The sequence below is a fragment of the Eleutherodactylus coqui genome, chromosome 13 (genome assembly GCF_035609145.1).
Source record: "Eleutherodactylus coqui strain aEleCoq1 chromosome 13, aEleCoq1.hap1, whole genome shotgun sequence".
Lineage (NCBI taxonomy): Eukaryota > Metazoa > Chordata > Amphibia > Anura > Eleutherodactylidae > Eleutherodactylus > Eleutherodactylus coqui.
The window spans coordinates 119,054,421-119,074,075 of NC_089849.1; the positions used below are offsets into that span (position 1 = coordinate 119,054,421).

The 19,655-nt window shown below is 47.2% G+C and overlaps 1 protein-coding gene across 1 annotated transcript in view; it reads left to right on the forward strand.

Annotated features, from left to right (window-relative positions):
- AATK (apoptosis associated tyrosine kinase) overlaps positions 1-8,535 on the forward strand; it is an 82,325-nt gene extending 73,790 nt beyond the window's left edge. The window contains exon 13 of the mRNA XM_066586672.1: positions 1,896-8,535. Coding sequence (XP_066442769.1) covers positions 1,896-1,924 — 29 coding nt within the window. The 3' untranslated portion in view covers positions 1,925-8,535. The remainder of the gene's footprint in view (positions 1-1,895) is intronic.
- The last annotated feature ends 11,120 nt before the right edge of the window (positions 8,536-19,655 follow it).

Below are 19,655 nucleotides of genomic sequence, written 5' to 3' on the forward strand. Positions count from 1 at the left end.
TCCAATATAAGACATACCCCGAAAGTAAGACATAGTGGGGCTTTTGGGGATAAAAAGAAAGTAAGACACTGTCTTACTTTCGGGGAAACACGGTATATTGGGTTACCAGAAAAGAAACAAGGAAAAAGTGTAGTACCGTTTTAGGCCTCGTTTCACACAAGCGCGGTTTTAGCCCAGAATAGCCGTGTGAAAAGATTGCAGCTAACTGCATGAAAAATAGTGAGAACGGTCGATTTTCAGCTATTAAGTCCCAAGCTTAATTAGCGGTAAAATTGCTGTTTTGAATTCCCTCAGTCAGTAGAAATCCTCATAATGACTTCTAATGTGTAAACTACAGACACCTCTCTTCTTTTGGAAACCCGCCACCCCCTCCCCCTCGTTATCTAGCTCTTATAGGAGTCTATGGAAAATCCCGGGCAGCACGCACTAAAGATAGGTCAGGGCCTATCTTTTCTCGCAGCGCGGACCGTAGATGCCAGCATTGTAGCCAAGCATTTTCTATCTTTGGAAGGTGCAAGTTTTTTGCGCATCTAAAATTCCTTCTATAAGTTGCCTTTTAATATAGTAACTTTCATATGATTTATGTTGTGTCCGTGAGTAGAAAAATGCTTCACCACCGGTCTGTCTTTCTTTTATTGTGTGGCGATGAGTTCTTTCAGTTTTTGCCCCGTTTCTTCAACATAAAGGCCCCCAACAGGACATTTACTGCACCGGATGAGGTATATAACATCAGGTGTGGAACATGTGAATGTCCCCGGAATCTTATAGTCCTGCTGTGCGTTGGGGATTTGTATCCTGTCCGCAGTCAGTATATGTGAGCAGGATGAGGTCTCGCTGTCACAGAATGAGAGAAAGACAGAATTACCTGCGGTAGAGCATTGTTCTAGTCACGGACACAACATACAACATATGAAAGTCACTATATTAAAAGGCAACTTCAAATCTCAACATCATAGAAGAATCTGGGAGTACAAGTTTATAACCCTCTGTGACACTCTCAAGACTGGAATGAATATTGAAAGTGGTTTCATCCATCAGTGGAGAATATGAGAAGTCTATAGCAGAGATAACAAGCTGGCCTGGTGACCCCCTAACACCAATTTAGAGACCATAAAACTTATACATCCCTTATCAGTGGACTAATTAAGTATTAACTCCTCTATTCATTCTGTTCTGGTATTGTTTTAAGTGCAAATGAATCACACCAAGTCTGTGCCTTTTCATATGTATGTGTTTTTATTTGCCTCTTCGGATCTATTCCATTAGGCCTGAGGAAGAACCCTAAGTAGGCTTGAAAGCTCGCTATATCATCTTGTCTTTTTGTTATCCATTGAAAGGTCTCATGTCTACATTACTTGGTTTCTCTGACTGAACACTCACATTTAGAAAAGAAACAGACACTTTCAACATCAAACAAAACCAAAGCCGTTAGCAGGTAGACACATAATATGCATAGTAGCATAGGGCTGGCATGAAAGTCTTTGATGATGTTAGTATTACGCTAGCTCCTTATAGACCGCTGGTGGTTTATACAAAGGGAAAGGTTCTGGGAGACTCCTGTAGCAGAACAACAAGTGGATGGTGTCCATGAAAAGGCGCACACATGCGATGCTGTAACTTAATGACATATGCGAAAAACCATGGCAGTATATTGGATATATCAATAGTACTTTGGTTTCTGTAAAATGTTGATAGTGTCTATTTCTTTTATAGCCGCCCTGTATAAATCACTCTAGTTTTGCAGGAATAGGTCATGTGACAGTACAGCGCCGTAATGACAGCCACATTCCTGCACCCAGCTCTCCCAGGAACAGAAAACATAGAACTTGTATCCGCCTATTGTGGCAGGTCGGACCGATTACTAATTCCTGCATTTTCTGTTTTCTTCCATACAGAAAAAGTGAAGACTGGGGATCAAGTCTAATGTAGCAATGTGTGGATTTTTAATAGGACGCATCCAAAGCTCAGGACTGGACAACCACCATACCGAGGAGCTGTTTGGTGAAGGCCTTACAGTCTGTTGGTTGCTGCTGACCCTTTCCCTCTCCAGATACGATCGGTGTAGACAGGGGGCACTTATTTGTGGTTTGCACTACGGATTTGGACCTGTACCGGTGTGTCTGTAGGACTGCGTGTTTGGACTGGTTCATTTGATTGCTGATCTAAACATCAATGTGGCGTTAATGACCTTGCGTGTATATAGCGCCATCTACCTGTTTTTTTTGTATTCCTTTCACGGAGACATTTAAGATATACTCATCACCCGCTCACAGGCCAGACAGCCGTTGTGTGGGCTTGACCACTCTGTGGCCCCTCAATAGTAGATTGGGGCCACCATTAACTCAACGACCATGGAAAAGACAAATATCATTATATGTCATGAAAAGACTACCCCAAGCCTGGGTTGCCCACCTTCCCCACCCTAATATGATGCTGAAATTGCTCCAGATTCTCTAGTCCCTACGTAATGGCTGAATTTTTACCGCCTGACGCTGAGCACGTGGGAGGGGAAGAAAATAATCTACTATTATATATTTATGACACAACAACGCAGATTAAGGGACGCTGCGTGACCCAAAGACAGAAGAGTCAAGCTACACTTACGAGGTTGTATCCTTAAGACCTGGAGATATATATATATAATGGCTGAGTGTCCAGGTATGAGCCGCTGTGCTGCATAGCGTATCCCGAGCGATCGCTAGACGTGTCTATCCATAGGATCTATAGATGGATGAAGATATTTATATTTTGTAACAGATTATAAATGAACATTCGGTCGATCCAGAAGTCCTGCTGTTTGTGGGGTAACCAGGGTGAGAGCTCGGGACCACCCCCACTCCCTGTGTGTGTATATACTTATCTATATACTGTATATTGTATAAGCGAAAGTATAAGGGCCAGTGTACAAAGGATTTATTTTTTACAATGACCTCCATATGATTCGTGTGCACCTGTAGAAGAACATACCTGTTGTCTTGACTTGGACATACGTGTGTATGCAGCACGATACACATCAAACACAAACGAACAATAACCTCAGCGGCGGCGGCGCTTGCTCCCTTCTTTGTGGAGGGGCAGCAGCCATGTTGTGGATTGAAACGATGGGAAGATTTATGAACTCTGTACTATCTAAAAAAAAAATTGTATTTGTTGGCCATATCGGCCAATCAGAGCGCAGCCATACTGTGATTGGTTAACATGGGCAACAATGATAGTTTCATAAAACTTCCCCAATATCCTCATTGATTTAGCCCTCAAAATGGTAGCCGCCTCAAAGTGACTCCACCCCCAACACATATCTTTAACATCTCGATAATCACATGTCTACATCAACTTTGCTATAATTCGCCCATAAGGAACCTTTCACGCGGGACGGAACATTCCACACTAAAATCCACACTCATTGAAAATGACTTCAGACCTGCCTGCAATTCTGCATCCACAGTTAGACCTGCAAATTTTGTGGATTCCGCAGCTGTGGATTTGGCTGCATCTTGCGGCGTAATTCCGTGATGCGTGAAAAGTCCCTTAGAGTTCAGTTACATGAGCGAATGCAATATTGGTCTGAAACATTGAGACCGATATCGCAGTTGCAAACCTGCAATTTTTATGCGAACGCGATGCGTTTTCTGAGGGAATCACATCCGCTTGCATTGCTGCCCTTGCAATTTCCACATGCTTGAAAAACACACATAAAAATCGCCCATTATTCCCTATGGAAGCAAAAACACATCATATTGCGTTGGCAGGAAACTGGCATGTAGGTGAGTGCAATGTGGTTTATTTTCTGCTCCAATAGGGAAGAATGGGCAATTCTTCAACAAAATAGAACATGCCGCCATCTTTCTTGCACAACGCAATGCTGTGAGAGAAAAATCGCAACTGCATATGCACCCATTAAAAAAAATGATTTTTCCTTGCCGTATGATTTCTGTGCATCTCGCAATACACAGAACTATCGCCTGTGGAAATGCAACGTAATAGCCTTATATCAGGTCATATCCGCTAATGCCATGGTGGGGTAATTCACATATGTTATTATATACAGTGAACGTGTCCTGCACTGAGATTGCTCCAGCTCTTGCAAGATCACAACTCCCAGCATTCACTACCCGCCACATGCTGGGTGTTGTAGTTCTGCAGAGCTCTCCTCCATGCCCGGTGGTAGTCAGAGTACGTGGTCACTGACTGCTTAATACGAAGAGGCCACTTTTTACTTCCCGACCAGGTTGGTTCCTGCAGGACATTAAAGGTGGGTGACATAAGGGGGTTGAGGATTCCAGTAAAGTTGGATAGATAGCAACTGCTGACTAGGAAGATAACTAACAGTATTGTGCTCCAGGTCTGCAGCGGTCCTCCAGCAAGAACTGCATGATAGCCAAGGGAAATCGCTTCATCCCCTGAGCTTCTTCACTCCCTACTACTGTGCCGCCATTCTTTACACTGCAGAGCAGCTCATGTGAGTAGGACTAAGGGCAGCTTCATACGATGCTTGTGCAGCATATTTGCACATGCATGAGGAACGATGAGGTACATTTGCACGCATGTCTGAGCATATTACTGTACTTTTTGCGCACGCAGGGACAGTTCACACGCTTGTGATAAACCCTTTCCGTGGATTAAAAGGCTAGTTAGCCTAATGAGGTCCAGAGGTGTTCTTATCCCTGCATTTTGCGTAGTGTTTCCCGCTTCCCCTTGCGTATTTGTGCACCTCCCATAGACTTCAATGGGACCATTGATGCACAAAATGCAGGAAAATACAGCAGGTCTTGCTTTTTCCTGCGCTTGCAAAACGCGCTGATGAGAGTGAACTCGTTAGGGTTTTTATTCTCTGTGGTCCTAAGGCCGTGTGATGGACAGCTGTCCCACCACTAATCTTCCTCTAGGGGGATCATTGCACACATGTGGAACCCCGCAGGCAGGTGATCGGCACACATTGTGGTAAACAGTAGCCGTCTTTACTTCGTGGCATTATTAGCAATACAGTCTTTCTAACTTGGCACACAGTTTCAGACTTTCGCAGCACTGTTGCATGCATTCAGCCCTTGTGGAATCAAGTTACAGTCTCTTTAAATACACAGCAGACACTAGCCGACTCACAGTCTCCTGTAAAGGTTTACATTCTCTCAGCAGTACAGCAGGGCCATGAGCTGAGCATTCGCAGCTCTATAGTCCGCAGCAGCTATAGCTTTAAGGGGCTTGTCCGAGCTAATTTTATTAAATTGAGTCCGCCATGGCAGAAAATAAACAAGCTCATACCTACCTCTCAACTTCCTGCATGTGCAAACTGCTCTGGGTCTTCCCTCCAACTTACGGTTTACAGGCTGCTGCAGCCAATCACAATCCTCAGTGCTTGATCGTGATGATATAACAGGACCGCTAGTTTCTATCATTCAGCCTTAAAGGGCCACTCACGTGAATTATTTGATCATTATGTAGCCAGCTTCCCCCCCCACCCCCAGTATATACAAGTCAGCTAGTATTACCTTGTATAGTTATTCCTTTCCATCTGAAAATTCTTGAACTCCTTCTTGGGAGCATCATGTGATCACATTGTGACCCAGAGTTGTTCTCTCAAGGAGTTACTTTGCATCACCTGTATGATAAAGGGCATATTAAACACTGCATTCTGAGCATGTGCAGATCGTGGAAAACATAGAAACCAGGAGCGGGGAGAGGCAGAATACAGCCAGGAGTAGGAGGGAGAGAGCTGACCTCAGTCACTGCCCACTACTATAGTCCTGGTTTATATGTTTTCCATGCTCAAAATGCAACGATGAATATACCCAATATTGCATTGACTGTACCACACAGGCTTTTCACTGGGGGAGCTGGCTATTACAATGACTGATTATGTTTTAGAGGCTCATGTCACACAGTTCTAATGAAGCATATGACAGTTTACCCTCTGCAGTAACCTAAATACCATACGTCAAGAGGATGATGATAATTATTATCACCCTGTCCTCTCAGCAGGCAGAGGTGGTACTGGCTTCATGGGATTGCTAGCACGATATAGAGCAAGAGAAAGCAGAGAAGAATTTAAACACTAAAATGGTGTCTGACAGGACACTGCACTGCATGGAAGTGACTGCTATATACATAGTAGACATCCAGAGTGTGACCGTCAAATGAGGGGTGCCGTGATGGAGAAGTGTTTTCTCCCTAGATTGGCCCTTTAATCCCTCTCACAGTGTACTGCTCTGCAGTGTTACCAATGGTGGCAATATAACAGTAACCGATACAGATATTTTCCCCCGCCTTATATTAGGCCTTTGAAGTGTCAAATCCAGCTGCAGGTTTTCATGCAGATTTAGCTCAATAAGGCAAATCCATGTGCTGCTTGACACGTTTTCCATGGTTTTCCAAGATATCACTTCTTCTTTCCTGCGATAAGGATTTAAAGTCCGTGTGCAGAAGAATCCATTATGATATCAATTTGCACAGCATTAAAAAAAATGCTAAAATTATGTGGATTTCACATGGATTCTGCAGCAAAATGACATGTGAACAAGGCCTTACACGTCAGAAAGTGTCTCAACTATCCATTGAGTTCAATAGGAAAACATGATGTGGCTCATATGGCGCGGGTTTGAAGTCCACATTTCAGAAAAGAAAGAAGTGACGCATTGGAGGTTCTACATGCGATTAGCCCCACTGATTAGGGCCGGGCCATGTGCTGATCCGCAGCAGAAAGCATTGAATTTGTGACATGGATTTTATAATTAAAATAAGTATGTTTTTTTTTCAACGCCAAGTAATTGGTAGGTGAACAAGGCCTAAAACTAGGTTCTCATAGGCGCAGTGTAAAATCCGCTTCAGATTTTGTAAATTGTGATGTAAATTTTAGTGCAGATTTGTTGTGGATTTTACCCTCTTAGGGCTTTTTCCCACTAGAGTTTTTTTTTGTTTTTTTGCTGCGATTTCGCTGCATTTTGTTTTCCAAATGTCAATGGGACTTTCTAATGTAAAATTGCATTGTACAAAAATTGCAAGTTTGCGTTGCTGCGATTTTTGTGCAATGTGATTTTAACATTAGAAAGCCCCATTGACATTTGAAAAAAAAATGCAGCACAAAAAACCCGCTAGTGGGTAAAAGCCCTTTTGAGGAGAGCAGAAGTCTGCAATGAAGATGCCCAAATATACGAACATCGCACCACCAGTCACTGTACAATATGGGTTTCCTCTGCAGCGTTCTTGACATCTCCTCCACACCGCTACGTTATCGCTAAGAGGAGAACATTAACCCCTTCCCCCTTAAAAAATATCATGGTATCCTCAATACGTTGTTCTCCCTGTTAAGTTGCCGACTCGTGATCAGTTTATGATCTATTACTATACCCAAGTCTTTTTCACACATGTTGCTGCTTAGCCCAATTCCTCCCATTCTGTATGTGCTTTCTTCATTTTTCTTGCTCAGATGAAGGAAATTGGAAATTCTTCTCATCAATCTTTACATCCTTTTTGGGGATAGTTAAGTTACCCAGCTTTCTTAGAGTCCTGAATAGCCAATCTATCCAACTGTGCAGAGATCCAATTACTTGAGATGTTTTATTGTCTGTGTGCATCCCTAGACCAGCTTGTCATTCACGACTCTAGAAAGCTGGATGAAAACCCCTTTCAGAGCTACAATGGTAGCAAGCCTTTTGGCGGTCACCAAGCTATCTTAAAAACATATATGGTTGTTTCTGTTTATGGGAAAGCTGGGTGGCAGCTAATATGGTTCGCCTTTTCAAGGGTTGTCATCCAGGTGTCACCTGCAGTGATCGATCCCTGGTGACTAGAGATTAGCGAGCATACTCGCTAAGGACAATTGCTCGATCGAGCATTGTCTCTAGCGAGTATCTCCCTGCTCGGAAGAAAAGGTTCGGCTGCCGGCACGGGTGACAGGTGAGTTGCGGCCATGAGCAGGAAGAAAGAGAGGGAGAGAGAGATCTCCCCTCCATTCCTCCCCGCTCCCCGCCTGCCGCCGAATCTTTGCTCCCGAGCAGGCGGGTACTCGCTAAGGGCAATGCTCGATCGAGGAATTGCCCTTAGCGAGTATGCTCGCTCATCTCTACTGGTGACTTTATTTGTGTAGAGCCAGCAGATGAGTTCTGGACTCTAGAAGGCTGGATAACAGTTATAATCAATTCTTGGAGGGGTTGTTAAGAACATGGCAGAAGATGGACTTTTTTTAATATATATACTGTAAGTTATAGTTGACACAGTTCTTCGCACAAGACAGAGGTAGTGACCATTGCCTGTCCACCTGTTGAGGGACTCGAACACCCAGCTGCCAAGACATGCCGTTGGTTCTAGTTCTACAACAGATAAAAAGCAAGTCTCAGATGTACTACTGTATGAAACCCAATTCAAGCTAAAGAATGGCATAGACCTATTGTACAGTACATGTTATTGCTGCCAAAGAGACCTGTATATATGTGGCATTAAGAGGAATGATGGAGTCCTTTTTGTTTTTCTTGCCCCATGTTCTGAGTTTGAGGTATAGGATACAAGTGCAATGAAATGTTCAATAAACTAAGGAGAATGTTATTTACATGTTTCTGAGCGTCATCTATTACCGGATGGTATTTGCCAGTACTGGTATAACAGAAGTCCACATCTCACACACACAAATTAGTGGTAGCCTTATGTGAAAGAAGAGTTGTGGCCCGGCCGACTATCAGATGTGTATGGGGCCTCCAGATGACGTTTGGGGAGAGGAGGACCAGGCATGGTAAATTTCATTCCTTTTCTTCTTATTGTGGATACCCTATAGCTGGCTAAGGCCGCTCTCTCACCTGCGTCAGGGGTTCAGTTCTCCTACTCTGTTCAGGGAACAAGAAAGGGGAATCCCTTGGCCAAACAGGTCCATCTTATCCTGGAGCCAAACTGACCCCCATTAACAGAATTGGGATCCTTCTGTTTCCGCTCAGCTACCCGACATTTTACCGAAAGAAAAAGTGCTGCGTGCCGCAGTATTTCTTCCAGTATTTTGTGCCGGATCTGCGGGGGAGGTTCCAGTGCAGATTTGAACCCATCCTAAATAGAGATGAGCGAACACCAAAATGTTCGGGTGTTCGTTATTCGGAACGAACTTCCCGCGATGCTCGAGGGTTCGTTTCGAACAACGAACCCCATTGAAGTCAATGGGTGACCAGAGCATTTTTGTATTTCGCCGATGCTCGCTAAGGTTTTCATGTGTGAAAATCTGGGCAATTCAAGAAAGTGATGGGAATGACACAGAAACGGATAGGGCAGGCGAGGGGCTACATGTTGGGCTGCATCTCAAGTTCACAGGTCCCACTATTAAGCCACAATACCGGCAAGAGTGGCCCCCCCCCCCCAACAACTTTTACTTCTGAAAAGCCCTCATTAGCATGGCATACCTTAGCTAAGCACCACACTACCTCCAACAAAGCACAATCACTGCCTGCATGACACTCCACTGACACTTCTCCTGGGTTACATGCTGCCCAACCGCCCCCCCTCCCCCCCCACAGCGCACACCAAAGTGTCCCTGGGCAGCCTTCAGCTGCCCTCATGCCACACCACGCTCATGTCTATTTAGAATTGCGTCTGCCATGAGGAGGAACCGCAGGCACACACTGCAGAGGTTGGCACGGCTAGGCAGCGACCCTCTTTAAAAGTGGCGGAGCGATAGCCCACAATGCTGTACAGAAGCAATGAGAAATAGAATCCTGTGCCACCGCCATCAGGAGCTGCACACGTGGGCATAGCAATGGGGAACCTATGTGCCACACACTATTCATTCTGTCAAGGTGTCTGCATGCCCCAGTCAGACCGGGCTTTTTAATTCATAGACACAGGCAGGTACAACTCCCTATTGTGAAGTCCCTGTGGACCCACAGCATGGGTGGCTCCCTGGAACCCACCGGCGGTACATAGAAATATCCCATTGCATTGCCCAACACAGCTGAGGTAGTAATGTCGTGCGTAATACAGGTGGGCTTCGGCCCACACTGCATGCCCCAGTCTGACCGGGGTTCTTTACAAGTGGACACATGTAGGTTAAACTCCCTGTGGACCCACTGCCTAGGTGGGTGCCAGGAAGCCACCGGCGGTACATAGAAATATCCCATTGCATTGCCCAACACAGCTGAGGTAGTAATGTCGTGCGTAATACAGGTGGGCTTCGGCCCACACTGCATGCCCCAGTCAGACGGGTTCTTTAGAAGTGTACAGATGTATTAAAAACTCAGTGTGCACCTACAGCATGGGTGGCTCCCTGGAACCCACCGGCGGTACATAAAAATATCCCATTGCATTGCCCAACACAGCTGAGGTAACGTCAGCTGTAATGCAGGTGGGCTAAAAATTAATTTGATTACACTGTAGGCGAGGGCCCACAAAAATTGCTGTATCAACAGTACTAATGTACATCCCAAAAATTGGCCATGGCCAGCCAAGAGGGCAGGTGAAACCCATTAATCGCTTTGGTTAATGTGGCTTAAGTGGTAACTAGGCCTGGAGGCAGCCCAGTGTAACGAAAAATTGGTTCAAGTTAAAGTTCCAACGCTTTTAAGCGCATTGAAACTTATAAAAATTGTTCAGAAAAATTATTTGAGTAAGCCTTGTGGCCCTAAGAAAAATTGCCCGTTCAGCGTGATTACGTGAGGTTTCAGGAGGAGGAGCAGGAGGAGGAGGAGGAGGAATATTAGACACAGATTGATGAAGCAGAAATGTCCCCGTTTTGGATGGTGAGAGAGAACGTAGCTTCCATCCGCGGGTGCAGCCTACGTATTGCTTACGTATCGCTGCTGTCCGCTGGTGGAGAACAGAAGTCTGGCGAAATCCAGCCTTTGTTCATCTTGATGAGTGTTAGCCTGTCGGCACTGTCGGTTGACAAGCGGCTACGCTTATCTGTGATGATTCCCCCAGCCGCACTAAACACCCTCTCCGACAAGACGCTAGCCGCAGGACAAGCAAGCACCTCCAGGGCATACAGCGCTAGTTCAGGCCACGTGTCCAGCTTCGACACCCAGTAGTTGTAGGGGGCAGAGGCGTCACCAAGGATGGTCGTGCGATCCGCTACGTACTCCCTCACCATCCTTTTACAGTGCTCCCGCCGACTCAGCCGTGACTGGGGAGCGGTGACACAGTCTTGGTGGGGAGCCATAAAGCTGGCCAGGCCCTTAAAGACTGTTGCACTGCCTGGGATGTACATGCTGCTCGATCTACGCACATCCCCTGCTACCTTGCCCTCGGTACTGCGCCTTCTGCCACTAGCGCTGTCGGCTGGGAATTTTACCATCAGCTTGTCCGCAAGGGTCCTGTGGTATAGCAACACTCTCGAACCCCTTTCCTCTTCGGGAATCAGAGTGGGCAGGTTCTCCTTATACCGTGGATCGAGCAGTGTGTACACCCAGTAATCCGTCGTGGCCAGAATGCGTGCAACGCGAGGGTCACGAGAAAGGCATCCTAACATGAAGTCAGCCATGTGTGCCAGGGTACCTGTACGCAACACATGGCTGTCGTCACTAGGAAGATCACTTTCAGGATCCTCCTCCTCCTCCTCCTCCTCCTCCTCAGGCCATACACGCTGAAAGGATGACAGGCAATCAGCCGGTGTACCGTCAGCAGCGGCCCAAGCTGTCTCTTCCCCCTCCTCCTCATCCTCCTCATGCTCCTCCTCCTCCTGTACGCGCTGAGAAATAGACAGGAGGGTGCCCTGACTATCCAGCGACATACTGTCTTCCCCCGCCCCCGTTTCCGAGCGCAAAGCAGCTGCCTTTATGGTTTGCAGGGAATTTCTCAAGAGGCATAGCAGAGGAATGGTGACGCTAATGATTGTAGCATCGCCGCTCACCACGTGGGTAGACTCCTCAAAATTACCAAGGACATGGCAGATGTCTGCCAACCAGGCCCACTCTTCTGAAAGGAATTGAGGAGGCTGACTCCCACTGCGCCGCCCATGTTGGAGTTGGTATTCGACTATAGCTCTACGTTGTTCATAGAGCCTGGCCAACATGTGGAGCGTAGAGTTCCACCGTGTGGGCACGTCGCACAGCAGTCGGTGCACTGGCAGCTTAAAGTGATGTTGCAGGGTGCGCAGGGTGGCAGCGTCCGTGTGGGACTTGCGAAAATGTGCACAGAGCCGGCGCGCCTTTACGAGCAGGTCTGACAAGCGTGGGTAGCTTTTCAGAAAGCGCTGAACCACCAAATTAAAGACGTGGGCCAGGCATGGCACGTGCGTGAGGCTGCCGAGCTGCAGAGCCGCCACCAGGTTACGGCCGTTGTCACACACGACCATGCCCGGTTGGAGGCTCAGCGGCGCAAGCCAGCGGTCGGTCTGCTGTGTCAGACCCTGCAGCAGTTCGTGGGCCGTGTGCCTCTTATCGCCTAAGCTGAGTAGTTTCAGCACGGCCTGCTGACGCTTGCCCACCGCTGTGCTGCCACACCGCGCGACACCGACTGCTGGCGACATGCTGCTGCTAACACATCTTGATTGCGAGACAGAGGAGGAGGAGGAGGAGGAGGGTGCTTTAGTGGAGGAAGCATACACCTCCGCAGATACCACCACCGAGCTGGGGCCCGCAATTCTGGGGGTGGGTAGGACGTGAGCGGTCCCAGGCTCTGACTCTGTCCCAGCCTCCACTAAATTCACCCAATGTGCCGTCAGGGAGATGTAGTGGCCCTGCCCACCTGTGCTTGTCCACGTGTCCGTAGTTAAGTGGACCGTGGCAGTAACCGCGTTGGTGAGGGCGCGTACAATGTTGCGGGAGACCTGGTCGTGCAGGGCTGGGACGGCACATCGGGAAAAGTAGTGGCGACTGGGAACTGAGTAGCGCGGGGCCGCCGCCTCCATGATACTTTTGAAGGACTCCGTTTCCACAACCCTATATGGCAGCATCTCAAGGCTGATGAATTTTGCTATGCGGACGGTTAACGTTTGAGCGTGCGGGTGCGTGGCGGCGTACTTGCGCTTGCGCTCCAACAGTTGCGCAAGCGACGGCTGGACGGTGCGCTGAACTACACTGCTGGATGGGGCCGAGGACAGCGGAGGTGAGGGTGTGGGTGCAGGCCAGGAGACGGTAGTGCCTGTGTCCTGAGAGGGGGGTTGCATCTCAGTGGCAGGTTGGGGCACAGGGGGAGAGGCAGGGGTGCAAACCGGAGGCGCTGAACGGCCTTCGTCCCACCTTGCGGGGTGCTTGGCCATCATATGTCTGCGCATGGTGGTGGTGGTGAGGCTGTTGGTGTTGGCTCCCCGGCTGAGCTTTGCGCGACAAAGGTTGCACACCACTGTTCGTCGGTCGTCAGGCGTCTCTGTGAAAAACTGCCAGACCTTAGAGCACCTCGGCCTCTGCAGGGTGGCATGGCGTGAGGGGGCGCTTTGGGAAACACTTGGTGGATTATTCGGTCTGGCCCTGCCTCTACCCCTGGCCACCGCACTGCCTCTTGCAACCTGCCCTGCTGATGCCCTTGACTCCCCCTCTGAAGACCTGTCCTCCTGAGTAAGCGTTGCACACCAGGTGGGGTCAGTCACCTCATCGTCCTGCTGCTCTTCCTCCGAATCCTCTGTGCGCTGCTCCCTCGGACTTACTGCCCTTACTACTACCTCACTGCAAGACAACTGTGTCTGATCGTCATCGTCCTCCTCACCCACAGAAAGTTGTTGAGACAGTTGGCGGAAGTCCCCAGCCTCTTCCCCCGGACCCCGGGAACTTTCGAATGGTTGGGCATCAGTGACGATAAACTCCTCTGGTGGGAGAGGAACCGCTGCTGCCCAATCTAAGCAGGGGCCCGAGAACAGTTCCTGGGAGTGTTCCCGCTCCTGAGCAGGTGTTATTGTAGTGGAGTGAGGAGGCTGGGAGGAAGGAGGAGCAGCAGACAGAGGATTCGGATTTGCAGCAGTGGACGGCGCAGAACTGCGGGTAGACGATAGGTTGCTCGAAGCACTTTCTGCCATCCAGGACAGGACCTGCTCACACTGCTCATTTTCTAATAACCGTCTCCCGCGTGGACCCATTAATTGGGCGATGAATGTGGGGACGCCAGAAACGTGCCTCTCTCCTAATCGCGCAGCAGTCGGCTGCGACACACCTGGATCAGGAGCTTGGCCTGTGCCCACACCCTGACTTGGCCCTCCGCGTCCTCGGCCGCGTCCACGTCCTCTAGGCCTACCCCTACCCCTCAGCATGCTGTATTACCAGTGAATTGATTTCACAGGCAGGAAATAAATTGGCGCAAGACTGCAGGCCAAATATAATTTTTTCCCTTTTTTGAAAACGAAAGGCCCCACTGCCTCTAGTGAATGAATAATCTAAGTTTAATAACTGTGCTGTTTTCCTGCTAATGTGTCACAGAACGTGAGGGTAGCAGAGTTATTAACTGTGGCAGAGCAGGTATTTTTTTTCCCAATTAAGGAAAGCAAATGGCGAAGCCAGGAGTAAAACGTAGCTGGGTGCGTCTGATTTTTAAAGGTGTCACACGCAGCCGACACGTGTCCACCGCCCTTAGGACGGACAGAGGCCGGACAAATAGAATTATTTTCCGTTTTTTGGCACCAAAAGGCAGCACTGCGTATATTCTATGAACATGAGAAGTTTAATAACTGTGCTGTGTCCCTGCTAATGTGTCACAGAACGTGAGGGTAGCAGAGTTATTAACTGTGGCAGAGCAGGTATTTTTTTCCCAATTAAGGAAAGCAAATGGCGAAGCCAGGAGTAAAACGTAGCTGGGTGCGTATGATTTTTACAGGTTGCACACGCAGCCGACACGTGTCCACCGCCCTTAGGACGGACAGAGGCCGGACAAATAGAATTATTTTCACTTGTTTTACAAGCAAAAGGCAGCACTGCGTATATTCAATGAATAATAACTGTGTTGTGGCCCTGCCTATACAATTCTTTCCCTGCAGTATCAATGGAGGGTGCAATGCTCTGCAGAAGCGATTTTGAGAAGCAAAAAAAAATGCAGCACAGCTAACAGCAGCCTGGACAGTACTGCACACGGATAAATATGGCCCTAGAAAGGACCGTTGAGGTTCTTGAAGGCTACACTCACTCCTAACACTCTCCCTGCCTATGCAGCACTTCTGTCCCTAATGCCAGGTGCAACGGTCTGCAGAGGCGATTTTGAGAAAAAAAAAATTGCCACTGCTAACAGCAGCCAACACACAGCTATCAGTGGCCCTAATAAGGACCTTTGGGGGGTCTTGAAGCCTACACTAACTACCAATTCTTTCCCTACAGCAGCTCCGGTACAAACAGCACTGTCCCTCATCTAAATCACACGGCATCTGAGGCGAACCGCGGGAGGGGCCGACTTTTATGTTCGGGTGACACCTGATCTTCCCAGCCACTCACAGCAGGGGGGTGGTATAGGGCTTGAACGTCACAGGGGGAAGTTGTAATGCCTTCCCTGTCTTTCAATTGGCCAGAAAAGCGCGCTAACGTCTCAGGGAAGGAAGTGAAAATAACCAGAACACCGCATGGTGTTCGTTACGAATAACGAACATCCCGAACACCCTAATATTTGCACGAATATCAAGCTCGGAAGAACACGTTCGCTCATCTCTAATCCTAAACCATTCTCCACTTCCCCCATGAAAACTCGTGAACCCTTGCCTGAACCAAATATTCATGTATATGGGTAGTTAAAATAAGGAAAAAAACCACAGCTGTCAACCAAACACACGCCTTTACTGCTCCTATTATGAATGATAGATCCCGTGTTATCTATATATAGGGGTTACCTTTCATTGTAATCCTGTCTGTGAGGTTACTGAGATAACTGCTAAAAAGTTTTCTCTACAGAACAGGAAGTATCAAACTTTTACAGTATTAGACATAAGGCCCATTTAGACAACGATTATCGCTCAAAATTTGCTCAAAAGCCGTCTTATGAGTGGTAATCGTTGTGTGTAACTGCACTGACATCATGCAGTTTTCGTTAAGCCGTCGCTCATCGTTGTCTTTCAGCATGCTGAAAGGCAACGAGTCTTCTCCGGGATTGACAGTGGGATGCAGCAGATACTTTTGTTTCAGCTGTATCCTGTCCCTGATGACAGGCTGGGTGTGAAGAACAAAGCGGTCCAGCTCTGTTCTCCATACCCCACATGGAGCACTTGGCTGTATAACAGCCAGGCGCTCCGTGCAGAAAATATCTGGATGCAGAAGACAAGCGGGGACACTCCGCTTGGCTTCTGCATTGTCGACTCTGAGCACTCGACTGTATAACAGCAGGGCGCTCAGAGCGGGGAACAGCTGGATGCAGAAGACAAGCAGGGACACCTTGTATAACAGCCCGGCGCGGGGAACAGGTGGATGCAGAAGACAATCGGGGACACCTTGTATAACAGCCCGGCGCGGGGAACAGGTGGATGCAGAAGACAAGCGGGGACACCTTGTATAACAGCCCGGCGCTCGGAGCGGGGAACAGCTGGATGCAGAAGACAAGCGGGGACACCTTGTATAACAGCCCGGCGCTCGGAGTGGGGAACAGCTGGATGCAGAAGACAAGCGGGGACACCTTGTATAACAGCCCGGCGCGGGGAACAGCTGGATGCAGAAGACAAGCGGGGACACCGCTCGCAGCGCAAGGTGATTACTCATCTTGAGCGATCATCTTGCACTGTAAATGACACAACGATGATCGCTCAAAAGCGCTTGAGCGATAATCTTTTGAGCGATTATCGTTGAGTCTAAATGGGCCTTTAGTGCCCAGAGTAAAAATTACAATGCAAGATATTAGGATTTTTTAAAATATATATAGTAACATGTAAAATAGTAACTCAAAAACACACTAAATTAAAATCACTTTATTTACCTAAAATGATGTTTTTTGTGCTGAAAAAAGCCTGTAAAAGTTCTGGCCACTAGGGGGTCTCCCTTCTAATTTGATCTCTACTGCCTATTAAGACGGATTACAGAAAGTAGGGGCAGTGTTGTCTCATGTTGCCCATTAAAGCCTATGGTTCCCAACGGGAGAGGAAGGAGGCATGCTGCAGCTAATAGTAATGCATTACTGTTATAGCTACTGGACTCACATCTACACTGCTGTACACTGTCCTCTATGATAGTTATTTATATGTATGTGTGTTAGTGAAACCGGCAGATTCTGCTCCCTAGCTTTCTGTATGTGCAGTGCAGAGATAAAACGGTCGATAAATACAGGATACAAGTCCTATAATGGCCATATAGTGTTATTCCTCATATACACAGAGCTGCTCATCCTGAAAGGAAAAGTTAAGTTCTCTTCAACATAAATAGTTGATTTAAACAATAAGTCCTTCACTGATGACACATCCCCTTTAATAGCCAGGCTCATTTTCTGTTCAAGACTTTATAGCAGAGCTGTGGGACAACCTTGCCCCCGTTGGAACTATAATGGCAGCCATATTGCTCGACACCCAGCTCTCCCAGACAAAGAAAAGACCACAAACACCCATGTCAGTGATTAAAACTCTTTATTAGACTTGCCGCATTCTTTGTATTTCTGTACAATAAAATAAAATTATACAGTAAGATAACTTAGCAAATTTACAAGACACGGCAGAATCTGACAAGATCTAAAAGAAAAACGGACTTTGTTGTCCATAACAAGCAATCACAGGGTAGCTTTTATTTGGCATTCTGCTCTTAAAAAATGAAAGCTGTGCTGTGATTGGTTATAATGGGCGACAAAGGCACTGTTTAGCAGTTTCATAAACCTGTCCCATAAAATGAATGATTAACTCCACTTACAAAATACTTGATGACATCGGCAACCACTACCACTCCTGACCGAGTCCACGGCGGTGGCTCCAGTCCATTATCTGCATACAGTATGTATGAGGATGTTGTGCAACTCTTAATGTATGCCAATCTATGGTAACACTATATATACTGTCTATACCGTCCTTCTGTATGTACAAGAGAGTCATAACATATCATGTCCACAACTAGAGACATGGCATGCAATCAGTTTGCTAGAAACGAAATTACATTATAAGGCTTCCTTCACAGATATTTATTTGTGGTAAAACAAAGTTTTACTTGTTTGAAAAAAAAAAAAAGTTATCTTTTTTTACAATAGTTTTTTGGGTGTTTTTTTTTATTCACACAATTTTGACATTTTTTCTTTAACTTCTTATAGAGAAGTCTATGGAAAAAAGCACCTGAAAAATAAATCACACCTAAAGTATACTGCATTTTATGCAAAAACCATCAATCCCAAAGTGCGCCTGCATTTCATATTTCCCTATTGACTTAACATCTGGCCACAGTTTTTTGAGGGGGGAAATACAGGAAGAAAGCCATGCATGACACCATCCTCAGGGTGCGTTCACAGGTCGGTGCATTACTGCAGACACCAATTTGAGTTCAACTGAAAGGGTGAATTCTGCAGCAAATCAGCGGCATGTGAATGCCCCCAATCTGCAGCTTCCACTGAGTGCAGCGACGGGACGAGGGGACGCACATTTTTGGAAATTATAAAGTCATAGTAAGTCTTTAGTTGTTCAAACTTATCAAAATTGACCCAGCTCTGCTCCAGTACGTCAGTGCATTACTTCCACATTCCCTAGGAACACACACGCACCTGTGCTGGGCTACTTTAACCCTTTCCAATCCAATTTGTATCCTGGTTTTCCTAGGGGGCTTACTCTTTTTCTGCAATTATACAACGGCGCTATATGCTGGCTAAAGCCAGTACTGCATGGGGTGACACGTTGGATAGGCTCCGACAGCAGAGAGGCTGGCAATATACAGTAAGAAACCCCGACGGATGTCTTCCAACATCAGAGCTCTACAGCCTTAAATCATAATGTCTTCAGAGGACAGACAGTGGATTGGAAAGGGTTAAGAGAGGCTACGCTGACTGTTTACAGCGATTCTACACCTTTTACCATCCAATTTTTTTGGGGGGTCCATAATGCTTTTTCAATTTATTTCTTAGTATCTCTCTAGCAGTCACAGCTTTAGGGTGCATTCAGACGACCGTATACCGGCTGGGTTTTCACGCCCAGCCGATATACGGCGTCTCTCTCTGCAGGGGGAGAAGGCTGGAAGAGCCGGGAGCAGTGCTCTGAGCTCCCGCCCCCTCTCTGCCTCCTCTCCACCCCCTGCACCATTTTCAATGAGGAGAGGCGGTACGGGGGCGGAGCTAATTCACAGAACTTAGCCCTGCCCCGTTCCGCATCCTCTCATTGCAAATAGTGGAGAGGGGGCGGGAGCTCAGAGCACTGCTCCCGACTCTTCTAGCCTCCTCCCCTTGCAGAGAGAGACGCCGTATATCGGCTGGGCGTGAAAACCCAGCCGATATACGGTCGTCTGAATGCACCCTTATGTTGCTGATACAGAGCTCTAAATCTTCTGTATAGACAGAGTTAAAATATAACTAGCTGACTACCGGTTGCCACCACTGGAGGGAGCGTAGAAGCTTACTGCATACTGCATCGTTATTGAGTTCAATGTACAACAGTATGGGAAAAGTGGCAGGCACCAAATCAGAAAACAATTAATAATAAACACACGGGGTGCCACATGTGTCTATAATACTAGCAAGACAGAAAACAAAGAAATGTACACACCCATGTGCATGCTTGTGTGTCGCTTTGGTTCTTCCCGCTGTGCGTCTTATAATGTACAACAATATGCAGTGAGCTCCCTCTAGTGGTGGCCCGTCACATTACAAATCTATGTTTATGCAGGGGATCTGAAGCACTATAT